General features: G+C 44.6%; 1 protein-coding gene across 1 annotated transcript in view; it reads left to right on the forward strand.

The window, feature by feature from the left end:
- Nucleotides 1-737: 737 nt before the first annotated feature.
- INSYN1 (inhibitory synaptic factor 1) overlaps nt 738-21,163 on the forward strand; it is a 46,031-nt gene continuing 25,605 nt past the window's right edge. Inside the window, exons 1-3 of the mRNA XM_088446217.1 lie at nt 738-1,051; nt 1,582-1,854; nt 11,972-12,469. Coding sequence (XP_088302343.1) covers nt 12,314-12,469 — 156 coding nt within the window. The 5' untranslated portion in view covers nt 738-1,051; nt 1,582-1,854; nt 11,972-12,313. The remainder of the gene's footprint in view (nt 1,052-1,581; nt 1,855-11,971; nt 12,470-21,163) is intronic.

Genomic DNA, 21,163 nt, shown 5'->3' on the forward strand with positions numbered 1-21,163 from the left:
CTGAATGAGCATTTAATCGCTCATCCCTCTAAACTCTATGGAGATTTATGGTTTGAAGTTCACGCTAGGTGATAGGAGAAGAAGCAGTAGCAGAAAACAACTGAACTGAAAGAGATCATCACACTATAAAGCGATTCTACTGCTCTCGTGTAGCACAACACAGAGGAAACAATGAATTACAGAACAAGCAATCTCTGCAATGAGATCTCAGAGCTAAAAATCACCTGTGTGGTTTCGCCTTACAGCATAAACCTGCATGTGCCCCTGTAATAAAATAAAATAAACAATAACAATGTTTCTGTAGGTGTTCTACTGAGCATAAATAGCCACACCAATTCTTGCCATTTTCAAAGCAGTCATTCTAAAAACACACAAACAATCTGCAGATGTAGGCAAGTAGGCTAATGTGACAATACACGACTACATGGCCTGACTGTAGATGTGAGAATGAATTAAGAAAAACACTGCAGTTCTCTAGCAAGGGAGGGGTTAATGCACCAATGCCCTACAGGCCTATCCTGGAGAAATATGTTTTGTGGACCATGACTAGACACATCTCTGGCAAGGAAATAGTTACTAAAATGGTGCAGGTATGTGACCGAGGAGAAGGGATGAATAAAGCAAGTGATCAGATAAGGGGCATTGGAGCAATACTCTGCAAGTCTCTATTAAACAATGTTCAGTGGCTCCCTCCTCCATCACTTCCTCCCTCCCTCCTCCTCTCTGGCTGAGCTGGGGCACATGCTCCGGCCGCTGTGTTTGACAAGTGGGAATCCAGAAACACAGCAAGCGATAGCTGTGTATACCCCATGAGAGAAAGAGGAGAGCGAGAGGGTCCCCTCCCACAGGCCAGCAGAGGAAATCGTGAAGGGGAGAAGGATAGAGAAGGAGGAATGTCGCAGAGAGCTGAAGCATCCAGCACTGAATCAGCGGTGTTACAGCATCAGCACCAGAGAGGGAGAGATGAGGCCTGAGCTGTACATCTGCTCTTGTCTACCAGAGGAGGGAGAAAGGCAGAATGAGAGAACATCGACCCTTAGAAAACTGCAAGGTGAGGGCGATAGAGGAGAGAAAACAGGATGGAGGGTTTAACAGAGAGAACGGAAAGGGGGATACAAGGAATAAAGATGGACTGAGAAGGGATGTAGATGAAGGAGATTGGGAGGACGTTACGTATAATGAGAAAACATACACTGTAGAGGTTACATGTAAACATACAGGATTGTAATATTAATGTAATTGAAAATATAGCAATAAATATGGGAAAATGTAAGAAAGACAGGTAAATGATATTATTTTGCTTTATAACATGTTTTAGTATAGGGATAAGGAGATTTAAAAACTGCTGGAAAAACCAGAGAGGTGAAAATACAAATGTAGAGAAATGAAGGAAACCTGTCAGGAGCTGGGGAATGAAATAGAAGGGAGCACAGACATTACAGAATAGAAACAGCAGCGGTAAGGAAGACATAAGGAAAGGAAGAAATGGTGGAGAGGAATGGAGAAGGGCATTGAGTAAAGAGAGATTACAGGAATAGCAGGGATGAATGGACAACACTAACAATATATCTATCTGGACAGGTTGGAGGAGCATCTCTTCACTAGTGTAATCCCTTTTACACACTCCTTCTTTCCTATCTCATATCTGGAATTGGAGACACAAAGAAAACATTGATTCTTCTGAAGTCTTGTGAGAATTATCTGGAGAGTGAACTGTAACCACTCAGGATTGTGTGCAACTGAGGTTACCCGAATGTCATATTACACTCATCGGAGCAGGACAATAAAGGAGGGAACGTCGACCTGTTCCTTGCAATTAACAAGTATAAACAGACCACCTAACAGTATTACCAGGTAAGATGAGGTAATGATCTGCCATGCACTCCCCTGACAAAGTGTGCGGTAGAGAAGGACACAGGGGTGGGATGATGGGAGAAGTGAGATGTACTATACAGAACGGTTAGCACATGACATCTAATAAAAGAAGCAGAACAAGGAGATTGAGGGAAAGAGTCATTAAAGTAAGAGACCGACATCTGAATACTAATGATAGTCTGAATATTGCAGTCACTTGTTTTAGCCCATGTTATTATAACTATGATACACATGCACCACATTACCCTATTATTTATATGTTTACTTTTCCCATATAACTACTTCTCCTGCTTCATAGTGTCTCCATATGGTTGTACATTTAAAAGTTAATCCTCTAAGTACATTATAGGTTTCCCCAAGAAATTTCCAGAAGATTATACATTGATATCCTGATATGGGCGTAGGACAGCTAGATGTCACTTGTTTTATCACCTTACTACATTTATGTATAGAATCTTACAGTGACTATATTTAATTATGCATAGATGTGTTATGATGAGGGCGCGTTAGTACAGTTCCTATCTTAGTAAAAAGTCAAATCTGGGCCTGAAAGTATTACAACAACTAGTGGCCATCTTCTGTGACTACAGGGGACAAAGGCCAGGAGTCATTCTAGAATAAATGTTATTTATGTGAGTGACTGGAAACCTCCAGCAGATGTTGTTGGAACAAAGAAAATGGCCATGCATTATTTCATTACAATAAACTCAGATTGTAAAATTACATTCCATTTTTTCACTTACTAGCATCATAAATAGGCTCACCAATGTGTCTACTTCATACTTGACAGCTCCTTTCCTCTATAAACGCTGCCATCTTGCTCCAAAAAGCCTGACAGAAAACTAGGCACACTTGTGAATTCTGGACAGATAGCAAGATCGAAGATCATTCTCTACTGTGCTTTGGCTATTTTAACTCTTCATAAATGACTTCTAGTGTGTTGTTACCGTAACCAGTAACTATAAAAGCATTGCAATTTCTCTATAAAACACCTGTACAGATGAAAGGTCTTTTCTCACATTATGTGCTCGATTCAATTAGCTGTAATAATTACCGAGGGCTCGGAGCTATTCAATTACAAGCCTATTCCTTGCATGGATAAGTCCGCAGCTAATGTGTGTTAACCGATACATTCCAGGTTAAGTGCCCAGAGCTATGGGTTAACGCATTTGAGGTGGACGCTTTAAGGGCACAGAGCCCTACTTACCGCAGATTTCTGTTCGAGCCTCAGGAGGGGGCGAATATAAATCCATTTTAAGCACAGCCAATGGACTGTAATTGGAGCGGCTAATGGATTCTGGCCCTATGAGTGGTTAAGTTAGAATTCACAGTAACAAACCCTTTGGGGGAATCAACTTGTCACACAGGGTTCTCAAGATGACCATATGGTGATTTAAAAATATAATAATAAGACTGTATTTGATTCTAAGGGCAGTGTCCCCTGTGTTTCGGGCCAACAACTCCTCACTTACTGTAATAAACTTTTCAGTGGAAACCAAGTACAATGGTGGCACTCCATGATCCTGGTGGCAGTCTAAGCTTTTGACATTACATAAAAGATCTCTATGCTTCCTTGATAGGTTACCCGTCATTCTATTACTTTGCATATTGGCATCACCAATAACAGGTACTGTTATATGATGATGATTGACATTTTTATAACTTATTGGCCCTCATTCAGAGCCGTACGCTCTGAACAGAGCGCACGCTCTGCATGAGGGCCGGGCTCCTTTTTCATGGAGCGTCCTCCTGGACGCTCGTATAGCTGTGGGTCACCACCCACAGGCTATACGAGCGTGCATTTTGATGGCCGCGATGGTCGTGACCATCGCGACCATCGAAACTGCGAGCCGGAGCCTGCGGTTGAGGTTTTCAACCGCAAGCTCCGGAGTGATTTTGGCTCTATCAGAGCCAAAATCACTCCCACTGACATCACTAGTGATGTCAGTGGGCCGGCTTCTGACGGGAGGCGTTCCCGTGGGAACGCCCCCGTCAGGGAGGCACGCCCCCGGCACGCCCACCAAAGGGGGCGTGCTGTCAATCAACATTGACAGCACGCCCCCTTTGATCGGACACAACGAGCGAAGGAAAGTCCTTCGCTCGTCGTGTCTGGCGCATGCGCACGACGGAGCTCCCTCCGTCGTGCGCATGCTCAGTGCAGACCATCGACCCACTTGCGAGCGTACAGCCGCTCGCGAGTGGGTCTGAATCAGGCCCATTGTGTATTAAAGGGAAATAAACTATATTAAGTAAATATTACACAAAATACTTTGGCTAAAGTCATCTGCTTCTAAACGACTGTTTGATTATTGGCCCCCACGACTGTACCGTCTATTTGGATTTCTTATTTGTAATTTGCATTTGTACTACTGCAGAAAAAATATTCTCATTTAATTTATAGATAGGCAATTTCATTATATGAATAGGGTAATGCAACGTTCACATTTATAGCTCTGTCAATCTACATTTCTACACTGGCTTATGTATGCCTGATGTAGACATAATGCTGTGTTTAGAGTTGGATGTACGAGTACATTGAGATATGTGCATCTCAAAATACAAATTTATGAACACAAAATTTTTATGTGTACCTCTAGGACTTAGGATTTATCAAACTCTAAATCAAGCACCATACGCCTAACTAATATTCAAAAGAAATGCAAAACCTCCATATTATAAATGTAACTGTCTTTAAGAAACTTTTGTATCATACAAACTTGAGTGTGAGAAATCCTGTGATTTTTTTCAATGATAATGGCTGACAGAAATTTGCTAGTATATTTATTAAGTTGTTTGAGCTATTTGTTAATTCATATTTTTTATGTACAGACACTTGTATAATTGTACATTAATAGGATTTGGGGGCCTATTTTTTGTTACAAATGGGCTGGTTACACATGCGGAAACGCTAGTTTCTGCATGTTTTTAGTAAAGATGAGCCATTGGGATTTGGAGAAATCCGACAGAACCAAAATTGGGGTTTCGGTGTAAAACCAAGTCCTGGCTCATTCCTCCAGCCAAATTTGAAGCCACCTGTACAAACTAGCTATGGTGTACTTAAGCTGCCCAACCTCCAGTGTGTACTCGGAAAGAGTGTTTTATTTTAAATAGCATTTTATTCGGTAGATGAGAGATAATATTTAATGGAACCTACACAGAAGTCTACAATAACAATAGAAGCAACCAGTACAAATGGATATCACAGACAAAGTAAAATAAGAAAAAATTTACATATAAAATAGTTACTGCATAAACTAGTCTCATCTAATTTTATTATAAATATAAGGACAAAAAAGAAAAGAAGAAGAAAATGTAGTTATAGAAGGTGAAAAGAAGGTGTTGAGTGACCATCCACATAGTGGGGGAAGACAAGAAAAAAGGAAGGATGGGGGGGGTGGCCCAGTTATACTCCTGTGTAGCTATATACACATTAAGAGATCTTAGATATGCATATAAGTATAATAGAGCTGTTATCATGGTTGTAACTACTATAGGTGCAAGGGGTGCAGCTGCTATCTGGCTCAGAGCTGAGGGAGGCCCATCTTCCTTGTCAAAGTTACATGTTATATACATTTTTCACCATTGGGTGGTACATACGGGTCCTTACAAACTTGTGCAATGGAGTCTTCAAATACCTAGTTACGCCCCTGACTGTTTTATAGTATGTCTATGATCAAGTGTCATATAAATGCTGGAGGGACCTCTTGGAAGGAGTGTTTATCACAGCCGGGAACCTTGTGAGCAATTGGCGTAGGAGGCTACTTTCAAAAAATGTGGAAAAACTGATGTTCAGTAAAATGAACTACAATATCAAAGATGAATACTTTTGCTGACAATTACAGAGACTGTAATAGTGGATTCCAGGGGGATGAGCTAATATTGTGTGGTGATGATGATATTAACAACACTGATTAGCGTGTTGATGAGGATGCTGACATCTTGAACTTTGAGAATGATTAACACTGTTAGCCTTAAACCCATTGGTAGCTTGGTTTAACCAAACCATCAAACTGTTTGCTTTGTGGGGGACCAAACAGAACAAGCACTTTAGCAACAGGGATTGCCACTTTGTGGCTTAAGTGCTTGGTTTGTTAAACTGTGCATGTCCTTTTTTATATAGAACATAAGGGTTAGTGGACCTAAAAACAATTCCATCATGCACCACTTTTCATTATGGGTGCTGACCAACTTGCTGTATTGGTGTAAAGACTACTAGCCTGTTACTCAATCTCCATTTACCTGTACTGAGCTGAGACCTGTGATTTGCTGGTTGGAGAAGTTTATTATTATGTTTACTACTAGATGGTTACTTTGGTTTTAATTGTCTGTATTGGCCTGAGGCTTGTGATTTGCTCAGTTTGAATTTGAATGCTCACATTTGGATGGATTCAGTTTGAATTTGAAAGCTCACATTTGGAAGCTTGGTTTTAATAGTTAGTTCCATGTATGCAATTTACTTTCATGTCTTTATAGTTACAACTAATAATCAATCAATGCTTTACTTTCCTTTAAATAGTACTCCACCTCCAAACACCTGTACTAGCCTCAGGTCTGTGATTTGCTGTTAGGGGTAAGTTGAAAGGTGATCTCATTTTCCACTAGACCTTACTCTGGCAGAAATCACCTCTACTAGCCTGAGGCTGTCGTTTGGATTCAGTTTGCATTTGAAAACTCACTTTTGGAAGCTTTGTGTCAGGATGCAGCCTAGGATCGGCCATTACTCACATCTGCGATGGCGTCTTCCGGCTCCTAAGCATCCATACATCAGCCGTGGAGACAGGTAGTGGCTAAGTATTCTGCCTAGGGACTGCTAGAGCCTTCATGCGTGCATCCTGGTTGCTGCGGGTGCAGTCCTGGGCACGGCCATGTTCGACCATGTCATCTGATCAGTATCCTCCTATGGTAGTTCTGCGGTCAGTCAGCTGATGTCTATGGCCAATGACCAGCTACCAAGGGGCATTTTAGGGCACTTCCTGCAGCAGGAAGTTGCCTGTACAACTTCGCTCCTCAGTGGTTTTGCTACCGTGACAGCGTCCCAGGCTCCGCTGTGTTCCTTTCCTAGGGTATTCAGTCTGTGACTTCTAGACCCCTTCCAGCCTGCTGCTGGAAGCACTATACAGCATCTCATACCATTTGTGCTGTTTACAATCGCTATGCAATCGGTGCTGCTGGAAGCATTATACAGCGTCTCATACCATCAGTGCTGCTGGAAGTACTATATTGCGTCTCATACTAACTATCGATTACCATCGATTCTCAGTTTCTCATTCCAAGTGCTGACTACCATCGATTCCCAGTGTTTCATATCAAGTGCTGGCTATCATTGCCACTCAGCATCTCATACTATCGATTACCATCGATTCTCAGTGATTCATTTCAAGTGCTGACTACCATCGATTCTCAGTGTTTTATACCAAGTGCTGGCTACCATTGCCACTCAGCATCCTATACCAACTATCGATTACCATCGATTCTCAGTGTCTCATTCCAAGTGCTGACTACCATCGATTCTTAGTGTTTTATACCAAGTCCTGATAACCATCGCTATTCAGCATCGCTTACCAAGTGCTGATTACCAGTGCAACTCACCTATCAGTCTTTGGAGTATCATCCTTGCTCATCAGTGCTTATATAGTCCTCCCATATCTATCTCTGTGTTTTCTCCAGGTACCTGCCTCAGGGGCCGTGACCTGTTCACTTGGTGCAGCAAAACCCACATCCCGCTTGGAGGGGTCAATGGTGAAAACCATCGAGTGGACTAGACTCTGCGCCCTGGGGTAGGTCTCACCAACACCTGGGAGAGTCGTATGAAGTGGACGTATATATTGCCTTCCCATTTCCAATCGCTCGCTACCCTTAGCCTACCGGCCCAAGTTCCTGCAGTTGTAGCCAATATACATCCACTTTGTTTTTAATAGTTTGTTCCATGTTTCCGATTTACTTTTCCTTATAGTAATCAATGCTTTACCTTCCACTAAATACTCCATCTCCAATCACCTGTACTGACATTGGGCCTGTGATTTGCTGTTTGGAGTAGGGGCCCGATTCAGAGCCGCTCGCAAGTGCTGTGCGCTCACAAGCGGCTCGATGTTAAAGCCCTGCGCATGCACCACGTCCGGAGTGCTCATGCGCGAACCCCACTGAGCGACTGAAGTTCAGTCGCTGCGGGGCTTGCAACAAGACGGGGCGGCAGTCGATGTTGATTGACAGCTCGCCCCGTTTTGTGGGCGGGTAGGGGGGGTGGCCGGACAAACGCAGGTATTCCCTTAGGAATTCCTGGCGTTTGTTGGGGGGGTTACTGACATCACTAGTGATGTCAGTTGTGGACTTTCTGCTCTATTAGAGCAGGAAGTCAACTCGGGCTTGCGGCAGCTAGACCCTACCCCAGGGTCTCGTCGCAAGCCCGATGGTCGCGATTATCATGACGGTCTCCTTGCTGCTCACACAAGCTGGGGGTGGTCTCCCACAGCTTTGCGAGCGGCTGGAGAGAAAAAAAATACACCCACATTCAGAGAGAGTGCCCACCAGCAGCAAGCGGCTCTTAATGAGGTCCTAAGTTTGATGGTGATCTAATTTTCTACTAGACTTTACTCCAGCAGCAATTACCTATACTGGCCTGAGGCTTGTGATATGCTGTTTGGAGAAGTGTGTCAGTAATATATTATATATTCTACTAGGCTTTTACTTTTAGGCTATTAGTTATTAATGAAAACATTCCATAGGGTCATATAGTTTATTTAACTACCATCCTGTCTGCCTTCTGTGCCACTATGTTACATAGATGTTCTCTATTCTTTTAAACTGCCAAGTGCGTATGCTGCTGCTTTGTCGCTTAGTTTAGCCAGCCAGTTCGGTGTAGCCTTTGGTTAATATGGATGAAAACACTATTGAGAGCTGTAATGTGGTCAAAATTGACTAGAAATTACTGGAAATTAATGTTATGGATGTTAATAATACTGTAGGAAGAAAAATAGGTCCAAATTACTTAATTTTAGCTGTTTTATGAATTTTTAAAGAAATCCTAAACCAAAACATTTGAAGGTGGTTTTGCCAAAGCCAAAACATGATGATGATTTAGTTATTAATCAAACCAAATCCAAAACGAGGGGGTCTGTGCACATCTCTACTATTTAGTAATGAGCGTTTTCATTAATAGCAAACTCCACAAACTGAATGTTTTCAAAATTCCTGCGTGAACCCACAATATCCTCAGATGGTGTTGTCTCCCAGAGCTCCGCTCCTTCCTATTGGAAGGAGCACCAGGTTGTAAAGAGGGATCCAATCAGATACTCTACTTATGCCAGCCCGCTCCATGCACATGCGAGAACTTGGCTTATGCATGCACACTAACACTGCCAAGTCAAACTCAGCAACGTAAAGTTACACTGCTACTAATTAATTAACGGCGTAACAGTATTTGTTAGGGATCACGTGGACAGCTGCTTTTTCGGAGTTAAGTGTCCATCATTGCAACTCGCTACGAGTTGGGCATTTATTTATTGAGGGACAATAGGACCCGGATTATGAGTAGGCCCTTTATTATGAAAACAAAGGAAGGGGAGGGGGGAGGGGGAAAGTCCACAAATGCAATAAGACATATACATATAGTAAATATATAAGTACAACATATTTCCAGGGGATATAAAGCAGTTATGACTAGGGCTATAAACTATAATCTTGCAGGTGACCTGGGAGTCAATTTACTAAAGGTCGGTTTTGGTAAATTTTGTGTTTTTGGGCGAGTTTCCATATTTTTTTTAATCGAATATTTACTAAAGATAAAACCAATGGCAAAATAACAAAAAACTCACCATTAGAGCACTTTAGAACATCGGATCAACAATTGATACTTTTACATAGACAACTAGAAGAACCAGAGAATTACTAAGGTCGGTTTTAAAAGTGACCAAAACCCGATGGAAAAATTACAGCAAAAACCTGCCCAAACAATAGACCTGCCTTTGGCAGGTGAGTTTGGGAGAAGCACTGCAAAGATCACTATGATCATTTATGCAGGCTTCTTAGGGTTAAAAGCAATGAAAGTGTTAAAATAAAAAAAAAGTGGGGTCCCCCCCTAAATCCATAACTACCCAGGACCTTTCAACCTTGTCTGTTACTGAAAGAGTTAATATATACAACCCTTCTTATGTGTATGGAATTTATTGCTCATAATGTTGTGATTGACTAGATATGTTTTTTTCCATAATTTATAACACTATGCCTAAAATATATTAAACAATATTAAGAATTTACCTCTGTCTTCCTCAATGTTTAGCAGTGCTCTTGACAGTGACTGCAGGAAGAGGCACTCATAGATTATCACTGCACAGCTGTTATACAGATAATGGGCAAGATGTAATAGGGTGTGAGTTTTAAAAATGAGCGAGTATAGAGCTACAGTTTTAGAACTTGCATGTTTCTTACACCCCCACAACTCATTATGGCAAAACACACATCCAGATGTTTTGCTACTGTGAGCATACAACTCGGGCAATGTAATAGAGTGCGAGTGTTTACTTCTGAAAACTCATTAACAAAAATAGACCTGCTTCAGGATAGCGAGTTACACAAAAATATGCACAGATCTGTGCATGTTTCTGTGTGTATAGAATAATAAAGGAGTAAAAATAAAAAAATTATGTGCCCCACCCCCACCCACAAGCATAACCAGCCCTGGGCTCTGCAGAGCCTGTCCTGGCTCTTAAAATACAGGGTAAAAATGCGTAGGTTTCCCCTGTATTTTAAGAACCAGCACTAGGCTCTGCTGAGCCTGTCCTGGTTCTTAAAATACAGGGGGAAAAAAGCGTAGGGTATCCCTGTATTTTATGAACCAGCCCAATGCTCTGCTGAGGCAGTCCTGGTTGTGAAAATACAGGGGACAAAATAAGTAGGGGTACCCTGTATTTTCCATAACCAGCACCAGACTCTTTTTAGCGGGCGTGTAATGCCACAGCCGGGGAACCCTTTCACCGCAGGTCCTCCGGCCAAAGCACCTGACCACTAGTCAGCCCAAGTTGGGGATCCCTGGGGAGGTGGGGACCTGCCAATAAAGGAGTCCCCCTCTCCAGGGCACCCCAGGCCTGGGCTGATAGCCCGGGGATATCCTGGCACCCCTGGCCGGTAGGTGCCGGGTTGATTGTGTATAAAAGTGTGGTGTAAAAAATAGATTTAATAATATTGTCTTTTTCTGGTGAACTACAGGTCCCAGCAAGCTTCCCCCATATGTTGGTACTTGGAGAACCACAAGTACCAGCATGCGGGGTATTAAGGGCTCGCTGGTACCTCTGGTTCACCTACAAAATAAATATTAAAATAACTACAAGACACACACACCGTGAAAGTAAAGTTTAATTAAAGCATACATGCACACTCACACTTCCATACTCACCTATTCCTAGTGTAGATCACATGCTCTTCGTTCCATGCAGGCATCCACAGTTAAAAAAAAAAAAATTACACAAAACCACCTCGGACAGAGAAAGGGTGCCTCCATAGGTCAGGCTGTCTGTTGGACTTTCCCCCATAGACTTCAATGGTGGGAAAGCTCCACTGAAGTCTATGGTAGGAACTGCTACATTGTAGCCTTTGATGGTAACCGCAAGGTTCACCTCAATTAACCTTGTGGTTATCAGCATAGGCTTCAATGGAATTCCCCACCATTGAAGTCTATGGGGGAAAGTCTGACAGGCAGCCTGACCGCTTACAGCGAAATCAACATGCAGCTTCTACGGAGGTGAACACTGATTGGCTGGCGGCTGCTGCAATGACAGGGCTCATGTGGGTCCTAGTCATTCGCATGCTAGTCGCATTAAAAGGTCAGAGTTTTCATAGAAGAAAACTCACCCGGATTTTGCATAATGTAAGCGCCTCGTACTCACAAGTTCACAGGCTATTACATTTGATGAGTTTTGAGACAAACTTGAACCTTTAAATGTGCGAGAAGGTCCGAGTTTGTCTCATACAAAAAATCGGACTCTATTACATCATGCCTGCAGCATCTCAGATTGCTCCTTATGTAATACCTCCTACTGTTTCATAAAATCTCCACCTACAAATATGCATAATGTTCATCTCAACCTTTTCTTTCTATACACAGGTATCTGGACTTCATCTCAGACCTTCATGACTTGCTCCCCCATCTCCCAAAGTTTTGGTGCAGCTTGAAAAGCCCCCATCAAATATTACATATTTTGCCTTCTATGTCTCTGTTTTTCTTATTAGATAACCCACTGTCTCCCAAATTTACATTCAGTCACAACAACAGTGCCTGTCTGACCTTGTACAGTTTATTAGCTCTCCTGATAGGGGGGCTGGGTGGAGTTGTGAGGGGCTGTGTGTAGGGAGGGGTGCAGGGCCAGAGGGGGTTTAGACGTTAAGATGCAGAGCTCCCCCCAGAGGAGAGAAGCTGTAGAGGAGGCTGGAGGCCTCTCTCTGAACCATGTGCTCTCGGGGGGTGGGGAAGAACACGGAGCAAGGGGGACGCAGCTGCAGAGCTGGGGAGAGAGAGAGAATCCGAGGGAGAGTCCGGGCAGTCATTGGTCAGCTAGAAGGAATCTTAAGGGATCTGAAAGAAGTGGCGAAAGAGCTGAGAGAGGTAAGTGAATGTTATATCCATCTCCATCAACATCCCCCACAGTTTATGGCCATTGCTCTACAAACTCACCATCAACATGTAGACTAAACTCTATCTGTGCCATTGAGAGAATCATTTGCACCTCAGTGCCAATTTGAGCATGAGTATGTGGAGCACTTTACACATGAATTAATCATTACCAATGCATTAAAGGGTCTTTGAAACGTTTTTTCTCGACAATCGCAATGTCGCTAGTCTACCAGAATGTTGACAGGTACAGCATGTCGGCAGACAAAATGTCGAAATGTTCAAAATGTTTACAGCTAACATGTCGACAGGTAAAAACTATTTTAAGCCTAATTCTAAACCGTAACCCTAAGATTTCCATGGTTTACATTGAACTGTGTTGACATTTTAAATTGTGTCGACATTTTTTACATCAACATTTTTCAGTTGTATACATGTTATGTTTTGAAATCTTAACCCTGTCGACATTACGATGGTGGCCTTGTGACTATCGACATTGTGAATGTCAACATGAAGACTGCTGTACATGCCCTTTGAGCCAAAAATACAGTTTAATTCAATTAATGCTAAAAACACATATTAATTACTAACCTAAAGTGCTGACAATCTAAAGAGCGCCAGTCATTCACATCCCTCAAATAATACAATCTTGCCTATTTCCATGTCATAAATCTAATTTTCCGCTGGATATTTAAAAATAATAATACTAATAATAATTGACCAATAATCAAACTATATATATATATATATATATATATATATATCCTAGCTGAAGTACCTGGCCCAGCCCGGGTTTATATCTTCAAGTTATTAAGTTAGGCATGCCAGACCAATTGCCACCCCTGTGTAAAGTTTTCTTCCAAATCCATTCAGTGGAAGACCTAGAACAGACTCTCCAGGTCAAAGTTCTGCCCAGCGTGCACCAACGGGAGGTCCGACCGGGACCTAATCTTCAAGTTATTGTATGCTGGACAGAACTTGAAGATTTAGACCCAGGCAACGCGAGTTGCTTTGGCTAGTACTTGATATGTAATAGGGATGTGCAGGCTCGGATAGGTTCGAGTTTGCACGTTGAGTTCGGATTTTTCCCTCCAAAAAAACGGAACTCAGAAAGAGGCAAAACGTCATCTTGCATGGACGAACATCATCATTCCAAAAGTCCAGGAATGGTGATGTTCGTCCATGCAAGATGACGTTTTGCCTCTTTCTGAGTTCCGTTTTTTTGGAGGAAAAAATCCGAACTCAACGTGCAAACTCGAACCTATCTGAGCCTGCACATCCCTAATATGTAATGATATAATGATGATCCTAATTTGTGTCAGCCTACAATGCCATATTCAATGTGTGATGTGAATTTCCCCTTTCACTCTAAAGTTCTCACAGGGGAAAAGCCTGAAGGATCACTGTTCCATATTTGATAGCATTTGTTTCATCAATTTTTGTCACTAATCAAAGAAACCAACCACAGTGAAGCAACCAAACACATTTTGATTCATTGTTAACACCTAATATGTACATTGCTATCTCCTCTAAATGTTAAAAGCTTATTGGTAACAGTCTACTGTTCTCTGGGGTAGAATTGTGGGCACCATAATGATAAGTACATTTTTCATCATGTAGGGCCATTTTTATGTATCCTATCATTACTGTGCTCATTTAAGGTTGGTCAAACACCTAATAGAAATTTTTTTGCATACTTGCATTTCCTTATAGGTGAAGAGGTGGAACAGGGGAAGAATAGATACAGACACACATAGGCCAAGTACAGTAAGGGCGTGTTTATGTAATTGTGGCACAATTAGACATGGATGCATCTACAGGTACACCTTTAACAAAAGGGAAGGCTGGAATAATAATACACAGTGGTGATAGAACATTTTTTAGCAGCTGATTCTTATTGACTAGTTGTATCTTGACCCTCCCCAGCGTTAGCATTTAACAAATTAACCTCACAGCTATATTATATGATGTTCCAAGCAGGGCCGGTTCTAGACTAAGTGGAGTCCAGGGGAAGAATTTCCTTTGGCGCCCCCTAGCTCACACAGTCACTACCCCCATAGCCTTGCACTCACAGTGCTCCATAACCTCCCCCACACACTGCTCCTATAGCCTAACACACACACTGCTCCCATAGCCTCACACACACTGCTCCTATAGCCTAACACTCACTGCCCAGTCACACACTCAGTGCCTCCATAGCCTCACACACATCCTGCCCCCATAGCCTCACACAAACGCTGCCCCCATAGCCTCACACACACTGCTCCCATAGCCTCACATGCACAGTGCCCCCATAGTCTCAAACACAGACTGCCCCCTACTCAAACACTCACTGCTCCTATAGCCTCACACACAGACACAAGCTCCCATAGGACCTGATTCAGAAGTAGACGCTAAATGCTGCTGTGGTTGCAATTTTTTGCGGAGTCGCAGCAGTAATAATATGCCAATGCTATTTTCAGCCTCTTGTTCACTAGTGTCCACCGGACTGTGCAAGTCCTGTAACGCCCACTTTCAATGCCCGTGGACAGTGGGACAATCTGCCAATGAATCCAAACACTCCACCATCTGCGTACCTTTGAGTCTAGCATTGACACTTGCACCAGCCTATGGCTGGCACAGTGTCTCCTTTTCAACTATGGTTAAACATGGTCTCTGCAGCTGTGGCTCTGCATTTGGGAACACAGCAGAGTTCCATAATCCTCTGACAGGAGACGGGTGCCCCATGTAACCAAAAAGGCAACATCATACTTGCCTACCCTCCCGATTCAGCTGGGAGTCTCCTGAAAATCGGGTGCCACTCCCGGCCCCCCGGAAAGGCAGGCAAGCCTCCTCGCGATGTGTACGCCCCCCCGCGGTTGAAAGCATAAACCCCGGCAGCGGGGGGCCAGTAACGCGATTCACGAAGAATCGCGTCATCGTGGCTCAGCCCCCTACTGCACAGTGCCATTAATATCTGCATTGTGATGAGGGGGCGGAGCCATGATGATGCAATTGTGCTGTCACGTCCCATGCTCCGCTCTCAATGACGCATCAGCTGCAGGGCTCCGCCCCCTTTGACAGCGTCATGCCATATAAGCCCGACAGCTCCCTCCTGGAATGAGGGAGCTAATTCTGGCAAGCCTGGGCAGCATCTTGTATTGGAACAGCCCCTCTGGTGCAGAAAAATTTGTTTTTTCTTTTGCATTGTCTATCAATGGCGCTTGCCAGTACCCTTTAGTTAACCACTCTAGACTTAAGTAGCATGCTGTTCCCAGACTTTCAATGCGTTCATCCACATGAGGCATTGAGCAGGCATCAAACTTAGACACACTGTTCAATTTACAGAAAACATTACAGAAGTGTAAGCTCCCATCCGGGTTTTGGATTGAGTACAATGGAACTTGGCCACTCACTACTGTATGCAACTCTTCAATTATATCTAACTCCAACATCCTATTTTGTGGGCCTCCAAATCCAGATGGCAAAATTTATTGCTTTCCTACTTAGGTAGAATTAATTTACTTAAAATGATCTCATTCCATAAACTTTTGTTCCCATTACAGATGTTGTCAATTCTATTTTCAATAGACGAAAGCTTCTATATAGGGCGTTTAGAAACCTAATATGGTGTTTCAGGCGCCCCCTGATTGGTTTGTTAAAACTTTAACACATTTTGGCTAATGTAGGTGTCAATTTATGTAACTTAAAATTGTATAGTCATGCCGGCATTCTACATTATATACAAGACTGGCTACATCGAACAGATTTTTATACAAATTCTCTGGTAGACCATTTGTTTTTACCAGACCAATATTTGCTGTTTTTTCTCCACTCTCATAAACAGGATGTCAGGTTGTGGCCTAGGATCAGCCATTACTCACCTCAGTGTCGGCTTCTCCTGATCTCTAGCGCAGTCAGACACCAGGTGCGGCTGCAACTGACGCGCTGAGGATTATACCTGGGGTCTGATAGGACAACCATGTGCTCGCACCGTGATGTGGTTTGTGCGGTTACCGTCATGGAAGCAGCCATGACAGTCTGTTTTCTCCCTTTACCCAATGGTAGCGTTGGTTGCGGTCAGCTGACAATGTCCTCCTACGGACTGCTACCTTAGGGTATATAACCGGGCTCTTGACAACAGGAAGTTGTCTGTACAACATTGTTACTTCCAGTGTTAACTTGCTGTTGCAACGTTCCAAGTTCCGTTCCTTCTAGTGAGTTGTTCCTAGTGTTTTCCATGGTGTGTGTACTTAGAATGTCTTCTGAGTACAATCTATTAAGAGACATTTTCTGTGCTAGCTCCGCGGCTGAATCCTCAGCGTGTCTACTGAGTTCATCATTCAAGTACCATCTCATGATACCATTCTCCTGTGTCAGTGCTGTGTCTAAAGCCACAGTGTGTGTACTTAGTACATCATCCAAGTACCCGCTCATTATACCATCTTCTGTGCCAGCATTGCGACTGAAACCACTAAGTGTGTTCTCTGTACATCACTTCAGTACAATCCTCCAATATCTTTTTCCTGTGCTTGCCCTGTGGTAGTGTTCTTCAATATTTTCCCACTTGTGCCAGATACCCGACCAAAGGGCTGCGACCTGCCTACTGGGCACAGCTTAAGCCCAAATCCCGCTTGGAGGGGTCACTGGTGAACACCTCCCTGTAGGTTAGGCTCTGCGCCTTTGGTCAGGTCTCACCAACATCCAGTACTGGTGGATGAGGAAAGACACTAATCCCAGCCCCTCGCCTCCTGTTCCCTCCTCAAGCTGGGTCCACAGCTTCTAATAGTGTGGCGGAGAATCATCTTAGCCAGAGCGTGACACAGTAGCTCGCAGATGAGGTTGTTCAGATTCATTTGCTAATGTCTGCATGGCGTTTATAGCACTATACATATAAAGAACAAAATTGTAATTGTCATCACCAGGGCCAGACTGGGACTAAAAATAGGCCCTGGCATTTTAAAGGACACAGGCCCACCTCGCGTCAGCACCTGGCCCATGGCATAGACTCCTCCCCTTACTAATCCTGACTCCTCCCACATCTTAGTCTATGCGCTTACACATATAATTAATATTAGAACATAAAAGTGTACATCATTCTCTGTATTAAAATACACACAAACGAGCACATCCTGCAGGGGATTTAAACGTGCCATATTTAAACATTTGGTATTTGGTTAGTTCTGTTAGGTAAAGCTGGCGCTACATTGGTATATGTCACGCACAAAGTAAAGGAAAGGCATTTTCCCAATTGACCAAGGCCTAGCTTAGCAGTTGTAGAGGATTAGATGGTGTTCACTGTAGGAATTTTTTAGGGCAGGGGAGCAGAGCAGAGGAGGCCACGTCTGTGCCACCAAAGCAGAGCTGTTACTACACATTTTGATGGCTTGTAGACATAAAGGACCTCATTCAGAGTCGGCTGAAGCGGCCGCACGGTCATATGGGAAAAGGGGCCGGATAAGCAAATGATTCCCTCTCAAGTTGCGTCCCTAAGTTCGGATCGGTAGCTGGCCGACCAAGGGGAGGAAGCGGCCGGAATTCAAAAAAATACGCCCCCTTCTCGTATGCATTGCACATCATCTCCGGGCATATAAGGATTAATCGAGACCATCGGGAACCATCGGAACTGGTCGTAAAGCTTAAGGTTGACCATACCCTCTCTTAAGCTCTACGATCATGTCTGTGTAAAAACCTCCCATTTCACATGTACCATGACGCTACTTTGTTAATTATGCACTCCCATAAACCGTATGCACTCCCATAAAACGCCGTTCGCATAATTAGGCACGCCTGCCTTCGGACCTCCACTCCCCCGTTTTCAAGCACCTTCCCCTGTTATCATCCACAAACGCCTCAATCTGTCACTCAAACTACCGACCTGGCTGTGTTCAAGGAGAGAGAAATTTCTGATCATAGCGGCTAGTTTGCGCACGCGCATTGCGAACTTTACGCATGCGTAGTATAGCGAACATCGGTGGCGTACGACCGTGCGGCCCTTCGACCAACTCTGAATGAAGTCCTAAGAGCTTTGGTTTCCCCCGACACAAAAGAATATGGTAGTATGTGCACCGTAGGTGCGGGTCAAAAAAAACAGTTGTGTGTTCACTGAGAAGGGGCGTGAGCACACAATAGTACCCCCAATTCAAATTATTCCATACCATAGTGCCCCTTTGTCACATTACACTGCAGAGTAGTGCCCCTCATTCAAGTTACACACAGTAATGCCCCTTACACCCAGTGATCGCGCTAAATGAAAAAAAGTGTGGGACCCAGGGACCCCTCACTTAAAAAAAATGGGGTCCTACTCCATAGTGTCTGGGTCCTATGACAATTTATGCCTCACTGCATGTAGCGCATAAAAAAGCACAGAACAGCAGAAGAGGTACAGACATGAGGAGAATAGGGGGCACTTAGTACACAGAAGAGCAGAAGGGGTACAGACATGGGGAGAGGGGAGCAGGGGTCACAGAGTTGGGAGGGCAGAATACACGGGAGAGCAGAAGGGGTACAGACATGGGGAGAGGGGAGCAGGGGTCACAGAGGTGGGAGGGCAGAATACACGGGAGAGCAGAAGGGGTACAGACACGGGGAGAGGGGAACAGGGGTCACAGAGGTGGGAGGGCAGAATACACGGGAGAGCAGAAGGGGTACAGACATGAGGAGAATAGGGGGCACTTAGTACACAGAAGAGCAGAAGGGGTACAGACATGGGGAGAGGGGAGCAGGGGTCACAGAGGTGGGAGGGCAGAATACACGGGAGAGCTGAAGGGGTACAGACATGGGGAGAGGGGAACAGGGGTCACAGAGGTGGGAGGCAGAGTATACGGAAGAGCAGAAGGGGTACAGACACGGGGAGAGGGAAACAGGGGTCACAGAGGTGGAAGGGCAGAGAACACAGGAGAGCAGAAGGGGTACAGACATGGGGAAAGGGGAACAGGGAGCACAGAGGTGGGAGGGCAGAGTACACGGGAGAGCAGAAGGGGTACAGACATGGGGAGAAGGGAACAGGGGTCACAGAGGTGGGAGGCAGAGTATACGGGAGAGCAGAAGGGGTACAGACACGGGGAGAGGGAAACAGGGGTCACAGAGGTGGAAGGGCAGAGAACACAGGAGAGCAGAAGGGGTACAGACATGGGGAGAGGGGAACAGGGGTCACAGAGGTGGGAGGGCAGAGTACACGGGAGAGCAGAACATGTAGAGATATAGGGAGAGGGGAATAGGGGGCACAGAGGTGGGAGGGCAGAGTACACGGGAGAGCAGAACAGGTATGGGGAGAGGGGAACAGGGGGGACAAGTGAGAGGGGAGAGCAGAACATGTACAGACATGGGGAGAGGGGAACAGGGAGCATAATGGAGCTGGAGAGCAGAATAAGTACAGAAATAGGGGGAGGGTTAGGTTTAGGTACGAAGGGTGGAGGGTTAGGTCTAGGCACGAAGGGGCGGGAGGGTAAGTATGAAAAGCTCAGTTTTTAACAAACAAAAAAATTTGGTGAAAAGTGAGAAAAATATGGGAAACAATATGTGTCTATATAGTTCACACTAGCTGTAATGTGTCCAAGGCACACAGTAAACAACACTCAGAGAGGGCTGTTGCAGCAATCCAATAGAACCATGTTGTGGATACATAAATAAGCATATGGTACAGTACACAAGCCTCCTCCTCTATCCTGCCCAGTCACCAGCAGCTTGTAGAATCCCAGCCATATAGACAGGGGCAGCCCTAGCCCAAATTTTTTGATAAGCAAATATATTTTTTGGTGCCCCCAGGCATATTATTGCGCATGTCCAAACAAATTAAGGGGCCCTGGTCTCATGGAAAAAGCCATAATCATTACACATACCCCTTTCTCGTCACTCTGGGAACAGTCCTTTCCATATGTACCTTAATGCAGTCCCCCCAGTAGTTCCCGTTATACAGTACTCCCAGTATGCAATGCCCCCAGTAGTGGTCACCCTTATGCAGGCCCCCAGTAGTGATCCCCCTTATACTGTGCCCCCAGTAGTTGTCCCCACCATGTGCAATGCAGTGCCCCAGGAGTGGTCCCCCTTATGCAGTCTCCCAGTAGTGCCCCTTATATAGTGCCCCCAGTAGTAGTCCCTCCCTATGCAGTGCCCCCAGTAGTGGTCCCCCCTATGCAGTACCCCTTATACAACACCCCCTGTAGTGGTCCTCCCTATTCAGTGCCCCCAGTAGTTTCCCCCTATTCAGTGCCCCTTGTGCTCCAGGAGAGGTCCCCCTTATGCAGGCCTCCAGTAGTGCCCCCAGTAGTGATCCCCCCTAAGCAGTGCCCCTTATACAGTGCCCCAGTAGTGGTCCCCCCTGTGCAGTGCCCCCAGTAGTAAGCCCCTTATATAGTGTCCCCAGTAGTAGTGCCCCCTATGCAGTGCAACCAGTAGCGGTACACCCTATGCAGTGCCGCCAGTGGTAGTCCCCCATGCAGTGCCCCCAATAGTGGTACCCCTTATGCAGTGCCCTTTAAATAGTGGCCCCAGTTGTAGTCCCCCCCTATGCAGTATCCCCAGTATTGCCCTTTATATAGAGCCCCCAGTAGTGGTCCAACGATGCAGTCCCCCCAGTGGTAGTCCCCCCCTATGCAGTACCCCCAGTATTGCCTTTTATATAGAGCCCCCAGTAGTGATCCCCCGATGTAGTGCCCCCAGTATTGCCCTTTATACAGAGCTCCCAGTAGTGGTGCAGTGATCCCAGTG

This window comes from Taudactylus pleione, unplaced genomic scaffold (assembly GCF_031769625.1).
Source record: "Taudactylus pleione unplaced genomic scaffold, aTauple2 ptg000019l, whole genome shotgun sequence".
NCBI classification, from domain to species: Eukaryota; Metazoa; Chordata; class Amphibia; order Anura; family Myobatrachidae; genus Taudactylus; species Taudactylus pleione.